Source organism: Canis aureus, chromosome 25 (genome assembly GCF_053574225.1).
Source record: "Canis aureus isolate CA01 chromosome 25, VMU_Caureus_v.1.0, whole genome shotgun sequence".
Classification (NCBI taxonomy): Eukaryota; Metazoa; Chordata; class Mammalia; order Carnivora; family Canidae; genus Canis; species Canis aureus.
Genome location: NC_135635.1, coordinates 14,275,191 through 14,294,760, shown reverse-complemented (window position 1 = coordinate 14,294,760; position 19,570 = coordinate 14,275,191). Strand labels below are relative to the sequence as shown.

The following is a 19,570-nucleotide window of genomic DNA, read 5'->3' as shown; positions in this document are numbered from 1 at the left end:
TTAGAATTCATGGGGACCTTTTATGATAGTCCAATATGCTCCTAGCTCTACTGTCAATCATTGCTCTGAGAACTACCGTTAGGTCCCTTGAATTTACTTAGTTTCCCTAAGAATGATAAAAGAAAAAGGCTTTGAATGCTGGTAGAAGTGAGGAGTCAAAGACATGATTGGATAGATAGACTGGGAACGGACTGGGAACGGAATGTAGATATTCTTAAGTACATTTAAAAGTGTAATAAACTTTAGATAGCCACAAAAAAATGACCGAAGGATTTTCAGCAAGCTACCAAAATAATGAATTGCTGTATCAGTTAAATTTCTAAGAATAGTTTTGGCTCACAGAGAATCTGGCTGATGATCTAAAATAATTATGGAATTTTATGAATTTGGGTTAAAAGGGGTTTGAGTAGCAGCTTGCATCAACAGCCTCTGTTAAGAAGGAAAAACACTAGCACAGATGGACTTGTATTTGATATGGCATGGTACTTTCCATGTTGCTTTGGCAGATTAATGGGTTTTCTTCATGCTTTTAGCAACAAAATTACAAATAGCTGTGGACAGATTTCATTTGACTTTTATTCTACTGGTTGTTTCTTGGCAGGTACTATGAGTATGGTGCCAGTAGTATTTTGTCCTGCACACAATCGCCAACTGCATAACCTCTATGAAAAAGCCAGATTCCTTAGTGTCAGGATATAAATTTATGACCTCAGGCACTCACTTATTTTGTATCATAGGTCAACACATTTTATTTTCCTCACCAAATATTTTAGATATTTTGTCAAATGTTTTTCATTTAAGGATGTAATAATATTATATCTGCTCATTTTACTGCTACTTTTCAGCTCCACTATGAAAAAGTATTATATTGAAAATGGTGACATCTGTTCATTGAAAAGGTGAGAAAGGATTTAAAAACTAAGGTTATGTCATACACTTGTCAAAACCCATGCAACTGTACAATGCAAAGAATAAACCCTTATATAAACTATGCACTTGAGTTAATAATGCAAGCATATTGATTCATCAGTTGTAACAAATATACCACACAAATATAAGATGTAAATAATAGGAGAAACTGTGGAGGAGAGGGGATATTTGGAACTCTTTGTACACTTTCTGTTCAATTTTTCCATAAACCTAAAACTGCTCTAAAAATTATGTATTAATTTTTTAAAAAATAAAAAATAGGATATTCCTCTGTACTTTTTCTTTGGAAAAGAGTTTACTTCTTTTCATTGGCATTTTACCTTAATCGTCTTGACGAATCTCAGCAAAAACTTATGGTCTTCCCCTACCTCATACCATATATAATTATCAAATCTAACTGAAGATCTCCATGTGAAATGAAAAACCAATAAATTTCCAGAAGATAAAATAGGAGAATATCTTCATAGTCCTGGATGAGGAGAGTATTTCTTCAACAAAAATAAAACCACTAACCACACACATAAAAATGATTGATAAACTGAACTATGTTAAAATTATGAATTTCTCTCTTTTTTTAAAGATTTTATTTATTTATTCATGAGAGACACAGAGAGAGGGAGAGAAAGAGAGAGAGAGAGACAGGAAGAGACATAGGCAGAGGGGAAAGCAGGGTCCATGCAAGAAGCCTGATGCAGGACTCGAACCTGAGAATCTGGAACCTGCCCTGAGCCAAAGGCAGGTACTCAACGACTAAGCCACCCAGGCATCCCTGAATTTCTCTTATACACTGTTAAGAGACTAAAAAGGTAAGAATAGAGTGGGAAAACTAGTACTTGAGATTGTGTGTGTGTGTCTGATGAAAGTAACACTACAGAGTACATAAAAGCTTTTACAAATCAATAAAAAAACAGAGAAGTCAATTTAAATGTGAACAAAACACTCATTGGTACTTCATAAGAAGTATGGCTAATAAATAAATAAAAAGTACTTAATCTCATTAGTCATCAGGGAAATGCAAATTAAGGCCCCAATGATGTACTACTATGTACTCATGAGAACAGTAAAATGAAAAAGACTGACATCAAACATTGACAAATGTTTGTGGAGCAACTAGAATTCATATATACCATATGATACTATTTATACAAGTTTTAAACCCAGCAAACACTAATGTCAGTAATATAAGTACCTTTACTGTGGCATGTTGGGGGCAGGAAAAAGTGAGGATGAGATAGGGGGCTGAGGATGGGAATAAAACTGGAAAGGCGTGGGGGTTCTGGGATGAAGGTATGTTTCTATCTTTTGTGAGTGGTGATTTTGTGTATGTGGCAATTCATTGAGTGGTACACTAATGATTGGGTCCTTTATGGCATCTATGTTATATTTAAAAATTATAGCTACTTAATATACGTATGTGACATAGCTAATTAGAGCTAAAAAGTATGTCTTTCATATGTTTTGCTAATTACCGTTACAATAATTGGTCAACAGGAGAGGAATTATATCAAAATTGACCCACAGGGATCCCTGGGTGGTGCAGCGGTTTGGTGCCTGCCTTTGGCCCAGGGCGCGATCCTGGAGACCCGGGATCGAATCCCACGTCGGGCTCCCGGTGCATGGAGCCTGCTTCTCCCTCTGCTGTGTCTCTGCCTCTCTCTCTCTCTCTCTGTGTGTGACTATCATAAATAAATAAAAAATTAAAAAAAAATTGACCCACAATATAAAATTGTACTCCAATAATTTGACATTAGAATATGAGACACTAATACAACAAGAGTTATAGACATAATCTTTTTAGAGGTATATTTTAGGAATAAAAAACATCACCCATTGTTACTAGGTGATGATAAAGTTCACTTCCATTCCAAAAAAGCAGTTATCTCTCAGTTGCTACTTTTGAAGTGCCACCTTACGCTAGCAGACCACCTACAGGCAGACATGATTGGCAGTGCTAGAGGCCTAGAGGCTTTCTTCCCTGTTACATGTCTGCGATAAGGTCTGTCAGGAGGGACCTATAAGCAGCTTTCTTTGGCCTTGCCCAGAAGTGTTCTTGATATGAAGAGAAGAAAAATGGCCTATAACATTAAAAATCTGAGAAGATACCAAATGGCCAACAGACACAGAAAAGATGCTAAACATCACTCATCATCAGGGAAATGCAAATCAAAACTATAATGAGGTATCACCTCACACCTGTCAGAACAGCTAAAATCCAAAACATAAGAAACAAGTGTCGGCAAGGATGTGGAGAAAAAGGAACCCTCTCACACTGTTGGGGGAAGGCAAACTGGTGCAACCACTGTGGAAAACAGTGTGGAGACTCCTCAAAAATTAAAAATACAATTACCCTACAATCTAGTAATCTCACTACTGGGTACTTACTTAAAGAACACAACAACACTAATTCAAAGGGACACATGCACCCCTATGTTTATAGTAGCATTATTTACAATAGTCAAATTATGGAAGCAGCAGAAGTGTCCATCGATTGATGATTGGATAAAAAAAGATGTGATATATATACACAGTGGAACATTATTTAGCCATAAAAAAGAATGACACCTTGACATTTGCAACAACATGGATGGAGTTAGAGATTTTAATGCTAAGTGAAAGGAGTCAGCCAGAGAAAGACATATACCATACGATTTACTCATGTGGCATTTAAGAAACAATACAAATGAGCAATGGAAAAAAGAGAGAGACAAACCAAGGAACAAACTCTTAACTATAACGGTTACCAGATGGGAAATGGGTGGGGGAGATGTGTGAGATAGGTGATGGGGATTAAGGAGTGTACTTGCCTTGATGAGCACTGGGTGATATATGGAACTGTTGAATCACTATATTGTACACAGGAAACTAGTATGTTAACTATACTAGAATTAAAATTTAAAAATTGAGATGATAGCTCCCAGTTAACTATTTTCTTAATGTAATTTAAGTCTCTCTTTATATTTAATATAAAATAAAGGGGGTAATATCCTCTAAAAAAACAAAATAGAAAATATACATAATTATTCCAATGCCTCTTTTTCAAACATTTGGTCACATGGTTACTTAGTGTCAAACTAACTTAAATCTCTTCTAGAGCAAGTTCCAATATAGCTAATATGGAGGCAGCATGATAAAGGGGAAAAAGGCAATACTCTAGGAATTATATAGCATCTTCTATCCTTAGTGCTTCTGCCAACCATGTGTGTGACCATAGGCAATTCTCGGGCCCCAGACTAGATAACTTGCAAGCTCCTCTTCTGATGGGAAAATGGCATGATTCCATATGCAATTCATAATGTGAACTTGAATATAAACAGAATCCTGTCCTTAACATAAGATTTCACATAAAGTTGTAGGTAAATGGTATCACAGAACTACAGAACTAGTTTTCTTTTCTTCTCCAAAAAAAAAAAAAAAAAAAAAAAAGGAGAAAAATTATGCATGCTCTTCCTCCTATTGGCATTTTTACCTCTGATTTGCTAATCATTTCCAAATGTGTTGCTCCTTTAATGACAATGGCCATGCCAGCAAACTCTATTGAACACTTCCTATGAGGCAGGCAATATTCTAAGTTTTACATATGTTATTTTCTTTAATCCTTGTAACAACAACCCTGCTATAATTTCCCCCATTTTGGAAATGAGAAAATTGTAGCACAAAAGGGTAAAATGATTTGCTCATTGTCATAGTCTTAGTAAGCAAAAGAGCCAGGTTTGAACTCAGAAAATCTGACTCCAGTGCCCACATAGTTAGAATATAATAAATATTAATAACTGCTTTCACCTAAGTTTTTATTATTTGCCAAGGACTGTTTCAAAGCACATTAAATACTTTATATATAATATTATAACAATTCTTGAGATGTATGTTATCTTATCCCTATAGTTAGGGTGGGAAAACTGGGACATAGAAAGCTTATGTAACTTTCTCAAGGATAGATAAGTATTAAATAACAAATCAAATTTGAACAGTGGCCTGCTTCTCTTTATTCTTTTGTCTTTCTTTTCTGTATCCTACTTTTCTCCTTTTCTCTTTACCATACCTCTCTTATTCACCCATTTTTTCCATGTATTTTTGTCTTTTTAAAAAAAGATTTTATTTATTAATTATGAGAGACACAGAAAGAGGCAGAGACACAGGCAGAGGGAGAAGTAGGCTCCATGCAGGGAGCCCAATGTGGGACTCGATTCCGGCTCCAGGATCACACCTTGAGCCAAAGGCAGATGCTCAACCCCTGAGCCACCAAGGCATCCCTGTATTTTTGCCTTAAAATACAGAGTGTCATGTACTTGATTCATCTCTAATAATGCAGGGCACAAGTGTAAATTAAGATTGAAGAAAAGATTAGAATATAGAGCATATAAACCCAAGACCTAAAGCCTCCAAGACATATCATTATCTTAAAAAAATAAGTAATTTTATCTAAGTAGAATGGTAATTTAATATATTCATGTGTTAAATTATTGTCGGTCAAATATATTAGTAAAAAAAAGCATATAAACTTTATAAGTAGGAATGCCTGGGTAGCTCAGCAGCTCAGCCTTTGGGTCATGGCATGATCCTGGAGTCCCAGGATCAAGTCTCCCATTGGGCTTTCTGCATGGAGCCTGCTTCTTCCTCTGCCTGTGTGTGTGTCTCTCTCTGTATCTCTCGTGAATAAATAAATAAATATCTAAAAAAATAAATATATAAAAATAAACTTTGTAAGTAGACATGTAGTAACTTTAGAAATTACAGAAGATGGGGATCCCTGGGTGGCTTGGCGGTTTGGTGCCTGCCTTTGGCCCGGGGCATGATCCTGGAGTCCCAGGATCGAGTCCCGCATTGGGCTCCCGGCGTGGAGCCTGCTTCTCCCTCTGCCTGTGTCTCTGCCTCTCTCTCTCTCTGTGTCTATCATAAATAAATAAATAAATAAATAAATAAATAAATAAACAAACAAATCTTTTAAAAAAAGAAATTATAGAAGATATTGAGCATACACTCATAATAATGCTGACATCTGAATTCATTTTTTGTCTATGTAATTGTCATATCACTTCTCTCTGTATAAATTGAAAGGAAGCTTTAAGAACTACCTTGTTCATTTGTAAAAATGTAATTATAATCAAAATTTCTACTTAAAATTTTAATGTTTCTTTAGTTTAATAAGATCTTTTCAAGATTTGTAAGATTTATTTTTAAACATCTTATTACATCACTTAGGGAAGTAAGATTGTTAGATTCTTTGCATACATTGTTTACTTCTAACTGGTCTCTGTGGGGTTAATTTGTCACCATTAATAGCTGCATTTTCTCTGTTCTATGTTGAATACTTCAGGGTTTTCTAATAAGACCAGTGCTTCCAAGGACTAACAACTACACCATAATCTTGACACTGGGGTTATCTCTAATATACTTTATATATGAAGATTTAATCCATAAATTTAAAGAGACTCACTATGAATATCTGATAACTTTGTCAAGTTTCTTAGTAAAACTAATCTTAAGATCATAGAGTGGTTGTTTTTTAAGATTTTATTTTATTTATTCATGAGAGAGAGAGAGAGAGAGAGGCAGAGACATAGGCAGAGAGAGAAGCAGGCTTCCTGTGAGGAGCCTGATGCGGGACTTGATCCCAGAACCCCAGGATCACAACCTGAGCCAAAGGCAGCCACTCAACCACTAAGCCACCCAGGCTCCATAGGTTTATATGTGTCTTTTTTTCTCTGAATTCTTTTGAAAAAGTAATTATTTCATTATGGAAGGATTATTACTGAGATGCCTGGGTGGCTCACGGTTGAGCTTCTGCCTTCAGCTCAGGGCATGATCCTACGATCTGAGATAGAGTCCTGCATTGGGCTCCCTGTGGGGAGCCTGCTTCTCCCTCTCCCTATGACTCTGCCTCTCTCTCTCTCTCTCTGTGTCTCTTATGAATAAATAAATAGATCTTTAAAACAAAACAAGACAAAAAGTATTATTACTAACAATGCCCTTTTCAATATAAAATTATTAAAATGATTTTTTTAAAAATATGAAAACAGATAAAATTTGGTTTTCCTAGTGGTTTAAATACATTGGTTTTTTTTTTTTTTTTTTTTTTTAATTTTATTTATTTATGATAGTCACATAGAGAGAGAGAGAGAGAGGCAGAGACACAGGCAGAGGGAGAAGCAGGCTCCATGCACCGGGAGCCCGACGTGGGACTCGATCCGGGGTCTCCAGGATCGCGCCCTGGGCCAAAGGCAGGCGCCAAACCGCTGCGCCACCCAGGGATCCCTAAATACATTGGTTTAATCAGTTAAGTTGTGGAAGCACTCATCACAAAGGATTGACAAATCTTAATTTATTAAAATGAACAATTTTAGGTTAAGAATGACTCAAATTTGACAAATATTTTTATAAGAATTGGTTAAAGCATTAATGCACTGTTTTAATATATTAAAGAAAAGGTAAATTTGTACTTCTTTTTGTTAGATGACCTCAAATAATATTGATTCTCCATTTTTATACCAAAAATAACTGTAATATAGTGTGAATTCTGTTACACTATCCTTAGTCTTGCCCTTTGTTTGGTAGGTAATGATTGTCACCATACATCAAGAACATCAAGAGCATGCTCTATAGTTTATAAACATTATTTTACTAAGTCCTCTCAATGACTCTCTGAAGTAACCTTTCTGATTTTCATTTTGTAGATGAGTAAACTGATTTTTAGAAAGTTTAATTCACATGACTAAGAGGATACAGGCAGGAAGAGGGGAAAGATTTGGGCAAAGCTCTGTCTTATGACAAAGCCCGTCCTTTTCTCTAGCGCAACACCTAGGTCAATTTTGGTCAAGAGGTTTTTAAAGAAGAGGGAGAATTTTTTTTTTTTTTTTGGAAGAAGAGCAGAAAATGATGCTTCTTTAATTAATCCCCCCCTGTTCCTGCCAATTACAACCCAAACTTTCACCTCATTTTTTAAAAAATTTTTTTATTTATTTATGATTGTCACACAAAGAGAGAGAGAGAGAGAGAGAAAGAGAGAGAGAAGCAGGCTCCATGCACCGGGAGCCCGACGTGGGATTCGATCCTGGGTCTCCAGGATCGCGCCCTGGGCCAAAGGCAGGCGCCAAACCGCTGCGCCACCCAGGGATCCCCTATACAACATTTTAATGTTGTCCTTCTTGCCCTTACCTTTTTTAGTTATCCCAAAGGATGAAAATGTTGGTAAAAATCACTGGGACAGTGATAGAATAGAATTAGATGCCTGCAACTTGCTAACCCCTGCTTCCACAATGCCACTAATTCATGTTACATAGGACATTTTCTGTTATTATCTATAAGTAGAGGGACCTTGTTCCATGGCGCGAAACACTCCCTGCAACAATATTCCTGGTTTGTTCCTGTAGTCAACCAGTTCCTCAAATCACAAATCAGAAGCAATCCAGTTATAGAATATTTATAGACGAAAACCATAGGATGTGCAGAACTGAAGTTTACAACACATGGGCTCGTATAATACTCTTTTTGAAGGTATTGATTTGTTTTGAATGTAAATGCAAACTAGAGAATCATTTTGTGTTAGGCAGAATAATTAAAATTGCTCAAGGCCAACTCCCAGAAACACTGCATCAGACATCTCTGAAATATCTCAGAACTAGAAAAGTATTTTGAGCCACTTGTATTTTTTTCTTATACGCTGATTGCAAAGTCTGCCATTGTTTCTAATAACGACCATAGAATAATAACTGCATACACAGTTTCAGTCACACAAAACCACTAGTGACACCTTCAAGAGAACTAATCTTAAACATATACTTGAGATTGAGCATAAATATCATTACCACCATCTGCAAAGCCAGTTGCAGTGATAATAGGTACAGCCACCATAATTAGTCCACTGCTGCTCCAAACATACTTCATCAAGAATTGCTCTATCATGATGTACCACAAACGTTTGGATAAAATGAGGTTCATCTGATCTGCTAAAGCTTTGTAACTTTTCTGGAGTTGCTTCATTTCTACCTATGGAGGGAAAAAGAGAAGAATTGACCCAGCATGAGATACAAAATTAAATATTATATGTTTGAAGACATGCAATTTTGTTGTATATCTTCATACAACAGACTCAAATTATGTTTGAGTACATGTTATTTTGTTTTACTTATTATAGTATTATCTATGAGTCTAACAACCAATAAAATGGATCAATATAAGAATTAGCCATTACTGTCCAGTTTTGGTCACACCTATATTATTTTAAAAAATTATATTAAAAAACTATGATATTCAGTCAATATAATGTTAGGTATAAGATACATATTAGTGATTTATAGTTATGATTTCAAAATTATATGTGTAAGATGTTAAAATTAAATAATATCCTATAAGACATGAATAAACAATGTTAGAACCTTATCTTTTTTGATCACACCAAAAATATCTAAAAATAGAGACATGACACATATATGTGTAATTAGACTGCACTTCTGAACTAACTCAATTTACTGGATTTTGTCTTAAATTCAAGAAGCCTACAGCATGCTATAATTTACATCATTGAGTTCAATGATTCAAGAGGAATGACCAATCAGCATGGTTAATATAACACATGAGACCAATTTTCAAGTGGGAGTAGAAGTCCTAAATTTGCTTTAAATTTTCTTCTTCAGATTGCTAGTACTTTAAAATTTTTTTGATAATTGATGATGCTTCAAAAATTAAATAATTCTACTTGGTAATAAAATTCCAAAAAAAAAAAATAAAATACCATTTTAAGCTTTAGAATTCCTTAATATTTCATCTGCTAATTTACTTGTATTAAGATTTCAGATGCATCACCTTAAAAATTTCCATCATAGTTAATATTCTAAAGTTACTTTAATGCACTGCAAGCTTATATAATTAGGCTATTTTAGGGGCCTACTTAATGTTGAAAATCTTTAATATTTAAAAATAACACTGGAACTCCTTTTCTCATCCTCATTTCTTCTCTAATCTTAGCTTTTCCCTAAAAGCTAGGCAAAATTTCATTTCACTGCTTCTCTTTATTTGTGTCAAAATATGGTAAACATTAACAAGGAGTAATGCAAATGCTATCTGTGAGACACATTCTCCTATAATTCTTCAGACTGAGGTCACTCCATTGACCAGACATGCAAAATTGTTAAACTTGTCTTTCATTTAAAGCAGAGGTTTTTCCCTTTCTTGAAAAACAAAGGAACAACAACAAGAATATCATCCTAAATTTTCCATCTCAATGTAAATGTGTTTACTTAGTTTCCAAACAAATATTTTCTTCTTATGCTCTAGCACCAGTTAGAATTTAAGTCTTAAGAAAATGCTTAAGAGATAATTCTGAGCATATTTGGATAACTGAGGCTAAGTAGACTTTTTTAGATTGCTGAAAATCTTATTTCCATGAAACTTCAGAAAAGTTTGCACTCCACGGTTCTTTAAGAGCTTGTAATTAAAAAGGTAAGGAAGCGTATATTTCAATACAGGTTTAGATGTCATAGAAATCTAAAACGCTAAAGAAGTGGGTCCATCAACAGTACAACAGATGGTATCTAGCACTGCAGTGGCAGCTGGAAGAGTCTCACATTTCACTCATCACCTTAATTTCTCTTACCTTATGTCCTCTGTAAAAAGCAATTTCTTCAACATTGGCTATAATTCTGGAGTGCACATACCGCAAATAGCCTTTTCTGTGAGCTTCTTCAGCCACCAATTTACCAAATTTGGGAGAGCAGGCTTTCAAAACTTTAGCAGTGGCATATACCACAAGTCCTGCTAATAGGGTGGGCCCAATTGGGCTTGCTCCTCTGGATGTAGCAGTCTGGATAAGTGTATAGGAGGTCAGGATTACATCTAAAATAGGCTTGGTCAGATTGGAATATAAGTGAGCCACAGATTGGGAGAACATCATAATATCCTCAGTAAGAGATTGGTCAGGGTTTGCCAGCCTCCCATCCATATTGATCACCTTATAATAAGTCTGATTTGTAAAGTAGGTTTCATAGGCATGGTCTACCAGGCGAGTTCTGAAGGCCAAAGCCAATTTGCACTCCAGGTACCTTATTGCACTGTTAACAAAGGTGGCAGGAATGGCAATCATAAGCCACTTGATTAACTTGATGATGAAAGTCCGAGGCTTCTTTTCCACGATGCTCTTCACGATTTTTCCATCTAGACCAGCCACATAGATAGACAGAAAGGTTCTTGAGATTAGAGCCACTGAGTGGAGGCAGAGCCAGCCTGTTTCAGTGGTCACAAGTTTTGGAAAGAGAATTTTCCGAAGTTCTAGTAGCTGTTTGAAAAATTCTGCATTCACGCCAGGACAAGGTTTTTTACAAGTGGTCTCGGTGCAATGCAGTATTTCTCTGTTCTCTGCAGCCGGATAAACTGTTTCTTTTTTCTTCCTGTGGCCAGATTGCTTTAAACGCTTGCCAATGATGGGGTAGAGTGTTTTCAGAGCATATGCCGCAGCCACCAGGCAGGCAGCCCTTTTAGCAGCACTCGATCTGGTCCATTTCACCCGATCAGCTGCTGCATTTAGCATATTTGTCATTTTCCCAGTTACCCAAACAGGCTTCAGAAAGAATTGGTTTTAAAAGATCATGCTCCACGGGAATCCCCAGCAAATGTTTCAGAAAGTCCTACAGCGTTCCATAGTCTGCAGCATTTCTCCTCTTCTGTTTTTTGTTTTTGTTTTTGTTTTAATTTTGTTGGCTGTGACAGATGCAGCAGAGCTCACACTCCACGGTATCTACGGGGATGAATCCCTCAGAAGCTCAAGCTGCACCAAGGAAGCCTCAGGCTCCTCCCTCTCGGGCTCCTCATTGGCTGGGAGAGCGGTGGGACCTTGGAATCCTCGCTGCCTCCCTTTGAACCTTGAAAATGAGGAGAGAGCAAGACGAATTACATCTCTAAGCAGGAGTTCAAAGAGTTAAATGTCTATTTTTGGAGAGGTCGAATCAGGGCAGCTGCTGGCGACAAAACCTGCCCTAGCTACTGAGCATGCTCAGCGTCACTTGGAAGCCCACAGAAGTTTCAGAATATACATCTCTTCTGTAAGGTTTTAGTAGGTACCACAAGGGGAAGAACAAAAAGAAAGGGAGATTTTCAAGAGCTATAGAAGGAGATGAGAGCGAAGGAACTAGGGAGGAGGGACAAGAGGGTTAACATAAAGAGAATCTGAGAAGGGTTTGCAGTCAATCTAAAATGGAGAGAGAGAAGAAAGTGACAAGTTTGGAGGGCGCTGTAAAGAACAAAGTATCAAATACTCAGATTTGTTTTTTGGTGCCGCCCCCCCCCCCCCATTTTACTTTTTTCTCCCTGTGATTTCACATGAAGTCCTAGAACCTAGCAGACAAATTGTGGTTGAGGGTTTTTGTTTTTGGTAAATAAATAGATATCTTATGTATTATAAAAAAATAATTATTTGGTAAACTTTCATCTTTGTGTTTACTTGTCCTTATAAGAAAAATCTTCCAGCCCCATAACTGCTACTTTTAGCAATGGAGCATATTTATTTACAATGTGACTATTAAATAAAGGAGTGCAATGTTTCACTTCTTCATCCCCTTGTGTCCTTTAGATAGTTGTTAGTTGGAGATGTGTGACTCTATATAATCAAAAGTTAACCATTTGGGAACCCAACCTAAGTTAAATGGTGGAAATAGCTTCTCCAGGACCTTACTTATTTTTCAAGAGTTTTGTTTGTTTGTTTTTGTCTTTTTCAAGCTTTGTTTTGTTTCTTTTGTTTAGGCTTGGAGACAATCTCCTGGTTACTTACCATTTCTATTTTGGTTATTTAATAAAAACCAAGTGTGTTAAAGAAAAATTCCATACATTATGAACAGAGTACTTAAACTGCTAAATATTCAAGCAAAATTCTGCATATTTAAAAAATGTAAAGAGCCTTTTTTAAGGTAAGGATATTCTTGAATATGCAAATAGATTTTTGCTCTGCCCCCCCCCGCCCCCCCCCCCCCCCCATATACAACATACCTACAGATTTCTAGTCATCTGGAAGCCTGGGAAAAATATGCATGAAACTAAAACAGAGGTTGGCAAATTACAACGCAACCAGTGAGCCAAATTTGGCCCTTGAGCGAAGAATAGTTTTTACATTTTAAAGTGGTTGAAAATACATCAAAAGAGTGGCGCCTCAGTGGCTAAGTTGGTTAAGTGTCTGCCTTCTGCTCAGGTCATGATCCCAGGGACCTGGCATGGGCTCCTTCATTGAGCTCCTTGCTCAGCCAGGAGCCTGCTTCTCCCTCTTCCTCAGCCCCTCCGCTGCTTATGCTCTCTCTCTTAAATAAATTAAAATAAAAAAAAAAAAGAAAGAACAGCAAAAGAAGAATATTTTGTGACTTGAAACTTTTCTGAAATTTTTATTTTGGCATCCAGAAATACAGTTTTATTGGAACATAGCCATATCCATTTATTCACTTAATTGTTTATAGTTTTCAAGCCACAATGACAGGGTGGAGTAGATGAAACAGAAGCTAAATATTGACTTTCTGACCCCCTTTGGGAGAAGTTTGCCAACCCCTGTGATAGAATATAAAACCTGTCTCAGTGTTGGGATAATGATCTTCATTATTCATTTGACTATGAGTAAAGAACTATTCTTTTATAAGTAACAGTATTCATAGACTTTGAAAACTCTTTTCCTGTGTATCTATATTAATTCCAAGAATCATCACAGGTCTCATTTCATTTGTTTGCATTCAATTTAGCAAATTTACTAATGCATGAGTGGCCAATTCGTGCAAGTCTCTTTGATAGTTGGCTATATTAGCTAGCACAGTCATTTCATTAAGACTTTCTAAGTCTGAATGTAGAGATCATAGTGTTATGGTGGTTATTTTCAACATCTTTTATTCCTAATCTTATACTTTTCATGTGTCCAAATAAGGCTGTCTGACATTTATAAAATTTAATTCTTTATGTCACATCTCCTGACTGTGACAGGATAAGTGGAGGGCCATGGTAAACTTGTGTTAGTGACAGGAGGATGTTCAGCCAAGCAGAACATGCTACACAGAGGGATGTGTTAGGTCAGAAAGCAAAGGGCAGTTGAGGCAGTGGCTTACATCATTGCCTTAGGACAGCCATTTCATAAAAGGAGCAGTGTAATGGGAATCTAGATGCATAGATCTTTAGATATCCAAACAGGTCCACACTTAATTGTAGGTAGGTCAGTTTACCACCTGATACTGAGGCTGGGGTATAGGAGCAAGATTTTAATGTGTGGAGTCAAAGACTTGTTAGGATGTAGATATGAAGAAAATAAGATAGAAATTTGGTTGCTAGAATTGTGCACAAGGGAAGTTGAAAGCCAGTAACTAGAACTAGGGAAAAGGTCAAAATGAGATGTGACTTGATGTTGAGGCTCTTAAGTACAGACCTAATTAAAATCATTGAAATTCTACTTTCACCCTTCATTCTGCCCTGCTCCAAAGGTCAGATTTAGTCCTAGCATTTGAGGCTATGTTCCAGCCTGCAGGAAAGTCAGAGGAAGAATTCAAGAGGATACGAAACCAGATTGGTAATTCCAGTTGGAAATATATGCCATTTAAGTAAGAAATTAAGGATGTCAAAGTACTTTCAATTTTTATATTGGTGATATTCAACTAAAACAAAGATAATATTAATTTGGCTTGAATTCCAAACTAGGTAAGAAAAAGGAGGTTAAAAAAAAATCATGTGTTACTACATTAAATATAATTTGGCCCAATTTCTACTCAAGCTTCTCAATTTTACATGTGTTTATATGGAAAAGTATTAAAATTGGCTTAAAAGGGGAGAAAAATCTTAGAAAAAAATCTTGAAAATGAATAAAAATTAAAAATAATAGTTACCAAATTACTGTATTCTCCAGTGTGATTTTTTTAAAAAGTAGGTTCCATGCCCAGTGTGGAGCCCAGTGTGAGGCTCAAACTCCCAACCCTGAGATTAAGACCTGAGCTGAGATGAAGAGTCAAATGCTTAACCAACTGAGCCAACTAGGTACCCCTCAGGTGTGATATTCTTAATGTTAGTGTCAAAGTGGACACTACCAACATCCATGAAAGAGCCAGACTAAATAGATTTTGTATATATTCAAGAATACATATAAAACATACAAAATGATATGCTTTATAAACTGTAAAGCATCAGAAATGATTTTTTATAATTGAGAGATCTACATATGCAAGCATATATACAAAATGTAGATAATACGTACGTTGTATGTTTAGACAGTAAGTCACCAGAAAGTAAATATTTTTTAGTAATAACAATAAATTAAGGTTTAAGAATTTTACATGGATTTCCTTTCATCAAATGCTAAGTAGTATTTCATCTGTGCTGTATTCCTTTCTTGAACTGTTTTCTGACCCAAGAGATTACCTAATTGCCCTACTGTCCCTAAAATGGCACTGTGTTTGACTAATTATCTATCGCTCATGTTAGTCTTGTTCATGTGAGGCATAAACAAACCTAAAGGTGAGACAGTAGGTCAACATTTCAGCTGCGAAAAATAACCACCTAATAATTAGTTCATAAGGAAATGTCTTTTGCTGTGAAGGAAAACCCAGCAACTATCTTGTCTAAAGAAGATGTGTATCATAGATTAATTTTCCCCTAGCCTAATTTACCACTTCTACTGCCTCTCTGTGACTGGAAGGAAAGCAGTGAGAGTTCTTGATTTCTCAGTAAATTGACCAACCTTTCCTTTATGTCCTCTCACAATATATCAAAAGAGTTAACCTTTTAGGCAAATTATTTCCCCCTTGTAGTCAATTTGTACCTGTTTCAAAAATGTTTAAAGAAGGAAAGGCTAATAACTTTGGGTCACTGCTTCTCCCTTTTCTGCCTTCATTGTATTGTTTAGTTACCGAAAAATGACCAGCCACTCCATGTGGAAGACTACTTTGTACTGAAATGCTGTATTCACCTGGTTTTTTAAAAAAAAAACGATTTTATTTATTTATCATGAGAGACAGAGACACAGGCAGAGGGAGAAGCAGGCTCCCTGCAGGGAGCCCAGGGCAGGACTCCATCCCAGGACCCTGGGATCACAACCTGAGCCAAAGGCAGATACTCAACCCCTGAGCCACCCCAGGCATCCCCCACTTTTTCCTGGTCTAATTCAGATCAATGTTAGGTATACTTTGGTTAATTTTTATTATAAAAATTAGTACTTATATGATTAAATCAGGTATCTATCCTGGGACATAATCCTGTTTTATGTACTTATTCCTAATGACTTAAAAGAAAATATATTATATTTGAAATTTTGAGATATTCCCTAGGTTAAAATCTGGAAAACAATCCTGACAACTGAGGGGAGAGGTATACTTAGTGCATTTATTTGGGACAAAAGATTTTTAGTTCCCAACCAAAATATCATAGAACCGTTTGCAGGATAAATGTTTTACGAGGACATACAAACATAACACACACACACACACACACACACAAACCCCAGCAAAATCCAGTTTTTGTTTTGAGATGTTTTCGGTAAAAATCTGAATCTTTAAGGCCTTCATAAGCTTAAATTTTGATCGCTCTCAGAAACTCACAAAATGTACAGAATACTAAATCACTAAGGTGCAACGTTCCTAACAAACAACTGTTTACTGAATGTTAAAACCATATGCGGAAGATATTTAAGGGATCTGGACAGGGAGTGTTTAAGTGCGAATGCAAGCTTCATCTTCAGGATTAGGGATCTTACAAGTTTGTCTCTGCCTTCTCTTTCTCTCCCAAGCCTGGTCTTGGATGTGACCAATAGAGAACTAAATAAAATTATGGTGGAGGTGGCTTGAAACACTAACCCTGTGGCCACAGCCCGAAACTTCATTTACTGAGGCTTCCTTTGCCTGAGCCGTCAAAACTGCTGACTCCTCTTCCCTTCTGCGGCCTGGCTGCTTTCCCACGGCGTCCCCGGCGGCCCCAACAGGCCACTGTCTCCGCAGACACCGCAGAGGCTGTCGGGAGGCTCCCAGGGGCCCGCCCCGCCGCGGAGGCTGTGGGGAGGCTCCCTAGGAGCCCGCCCCGCCGCGGAGGCTGTCGGGAGGCTCCCAGGGGCCCGCCCCGCCGCGGAGGCTGTCGGGAGGCTCCCCAGGGGCCCGCTCTGGTGCAGAAGCTGTCGGGAGGCTCCTTAGGGGCCCGTCCGGGCACGGAGGCTGTCGGGAGGCTCCCCAGGGGCCCGCTCTGGTGCAGAAGTCGTTGGGAGGCTCCTCAGGGGCCCGTGCGGGCGCGAAGGCTGTCGGGAGGCTCCCAGGGGCCCGCCCCGCCGCGGAGGCTGTCGGGAGGCTCCCCAGCGGCCCGCCCGGGCGCGGAGGCTGTCGGGAGGCTGTTGGGAGGCCGGGGGCTTGGAAGGAGTTGGCTGAGGGCGGAGAAGCTGTGGCGCCCAGCTGAGACGTCTGAGCTCCCGCCTTTGGGGGCCTCAGAAGTTTGTGAGAGATGAATTGGGTCGGGGGATCCCGGTGAGTTTGGCTGCTTGGAGCTTGAGACCGTAGGCCTTGAGTCCCCGAACGTTCGCTCCAGTAATGGCGCCTCCCTCCGAGGCCCTGGAGGGACGGGCCTCGCCTCAGTTGGAGAGAAGTTGAAGGAGTGGGTCTCTTCGCTGGTAGCCAGGCTGGGAGATCGTAGCCACCGCCTCTCTGTCCTAAAGCAAAAGCAAGTCGGCTTCTTCCCGCTGCCTTTCCAAAGGCTTCCCGTGTGGAGCCCACAGCCGGAGAGCGGCTCTGCTCGTCCTCCCTGGCGTCCCACGGCTTCCTTCTCTAGTGAGGCCTCTCGGCACCTGAGCCCTCTTTTTCCTTTTTTCCGCCCCTGCCCCTCTCTCAGGAGGATTTTTTTCCTAGGGCAGTATATAGTTTTTGTGTGAATTTGGAAAGTATTATGGAAGAGACCATTCGTTGCTGTCCCTAAATCCATTGGTGGAAAAGGGGGGGCGTGGCAGTATCCATCATAAATTTAATTTTTAAGATTATTTATTTATTCATGAGAGAGAGAGAGAGAGAGAGAGAGAGAGAGAGGGAGGCAAAGACATAGGCTCCATGCAGGGAGCCCGATGTGGGACTCGGTTCCGAGATCAGGTCCTGAGCCAAAGGCCCAACCGCTGAGCCGTCCAGGTGCCCCTAGTTTTTTTGTTTTGTTTTGTTTTGTTTTTTAAATATTTTATTTATTCATGATGGACCTAGAGAGAGGCAGAGACACAGGCAGAGGGAGACGGAGAAGCAGGCTCCATGCACCGGGAGCCCGACGCGGGACTCAATCCCGGGGCTCCAGGATCGCGCCCTGGGCCAAAGGCAGGCGCTAAACCGCTGAGCCACCCAGAGATTCCCCCCTCCCCAGTTTGTTTTTTTAAAGGGAGGTAAAGTGAATGGGCTTTAAGGCTTGATTTAAGAGACAGTGAGAGCACATGCGCACGTGATCCCACAAGCGGGAAGGGGCATAGAGAATCTTGAAGCCGATTCCCTGCTGAGCAAGGACCCTGACGTGGGGCTCCTTCCCAGGACCCTGATCATGACCTGAGCTGAACTCAGGAGTGGGTGGGATTAACCAACTGAGCCACCTGGGTGCTCCTAAAGTGGAGTTGTGTTTTTGTTTGTTTGTTTTTTTAGGATTTTATTTATTTATTCATGAGACACACACACACAGGCAGGCTCCATGCAAGGAGCCCAAAGCGGGACTCAATCCTGGATCCCAGGATCACACTCTGGGCCAAAGGCAGAAGCTCGACCGTTAAGCCACCCAGGCGTCCCTAAAGTGAAGTTTTAAATTGTAATAACTTACAAGAGAATTTGCAATTAATTTTATATTTAGCATTAATCTCATTAAGTGTGATGGGTTGACAATGTAGTTTTATTTAACATTTTAAAAAAGATCTTATTTATTCATGATAGACATAGAGGCAGGCTCCCCGTGAGCAGCCAGATGTGGGACTTGATCGCGTATACTAGGATCACTCCCTCAGCCAAAGGCAGACGCTCAACCACTGAGCCACCCAGGCGTTCCTAGTTAATATTTTCGTTACTGTTGGCCCATAGTCCACTAGGATGGAAATAATATGGGGCTGTAATTTCATTTGATGAAATTCCTTGATGAATTGTTTTAATTGAAACACTAATCTCTTAAATACAATTTTTGTCACAAGTAGACCCACACAAGCAGTGGTGATACTGTTAGAATGTAATACACTTACGTTCTAAGAAATTTTGTAGGGAGAAAGACGGCCTTTATGTTCACCAAGTATTATAACTATGCCCAGTAATATTAGCAGAAGCATTTATCCTATTAAAAAATATGTTAGCATTGTATTTTAGAAATTTTTCTGAATTATTTCTGGGTGGTGTTATAGCATCATACTTCTACTCTGGAAAAAAATAAAAAATTCACAGGCTTCACGAGATTTAGTTGATTATCTGATTATAATTGATCTTTTTGAGCTTGACATTCTTAATATGTGAATATTAAATGAGATAAATCATTTTACAAATACTTAAGTACTATTAAAATGTAGTGCCATTATTCTGTCATATATATAAAACTTCTGACTATTCAAGGAGTAATATTTTAGTTGCTATTGGGAGGATGCAAAAGCAGTATACTACAGGAAATGTAGTCTAGAGATGTGTTTCTCAAAATGAGGTAGTGCTGTGCCTAGAAGTATTAGGGACCC

General features: G+C 38.4%; 2 protein-coding genes across 43 annotated transcripts in view; one reads left to right on the top strand and one right to left on the bottom strand.

Annotated features, from left to right (window-relative positions):
• ABCD2 (ATP binding cassette subfamily D member 2) overlaps nt 1–16,931 on the bottom strand; it is a 67,870-nt gene extending 50,939 nt beyond the window's left edge. Inside the window, exons 1-3 of one of the 3 annotated variants that reach the window (XM_077870445.1) lie at nt 16,719–16,931; nt 10,520–11,780; nt 8,733–8,913 (exon numbers count right to left, since the gene is read on the bottom strand). In XM_077870445.1, coding sequence (XP_077726571.1) covers nt 8,733–8,913; nt 10,520–11,458 — 1,120 coding nt within the window. In that variant the 5' untranslated portion in view covers nt 11,459–11,780; nt 16,719–16,931. The remainder of the gene's footprint in view (nt 1–8,732; nt 8,914–10,519; nt 11,781–16,718) is intronic. The other 2 variants (XM_077870444.1, XM_077870446.1) reach the window with 2 other exon arrangements.
• Nucleotides 16,932–17,157: 226 nt separating this feature from the next.
• Nucleotides 17,158–19,570, top strand: part of REDIC1 (regulator of DNA class I crossover intermediates 1) — a 117,972-nt gene continuing 115,559 nt past the window's right edge. For 11 of the 40 annotated variants that reach the window (XR_013363994.1, XR_013363995.1, XR_013363993.1 and 8 more), the window contains exon 1: nt 17,159–17,372. Coding sequence is in view for 18 of the 40 variants with exons in the window: in XM_077870465.1 (XP_077726591.1) it covers nt 17,350–17,372 (23 nt within the window). In the remaining 22 variants the exon portion in view is untranslated. Of the gene's footprint in view, nt 17,373–19,570 lie in introns of all 40 variants that reach the window. The other 29 variants (XR_013363998.1, XR_013363997.1, XR_013364002.1 and 26 more) reach the window with 6 other exon arrangements.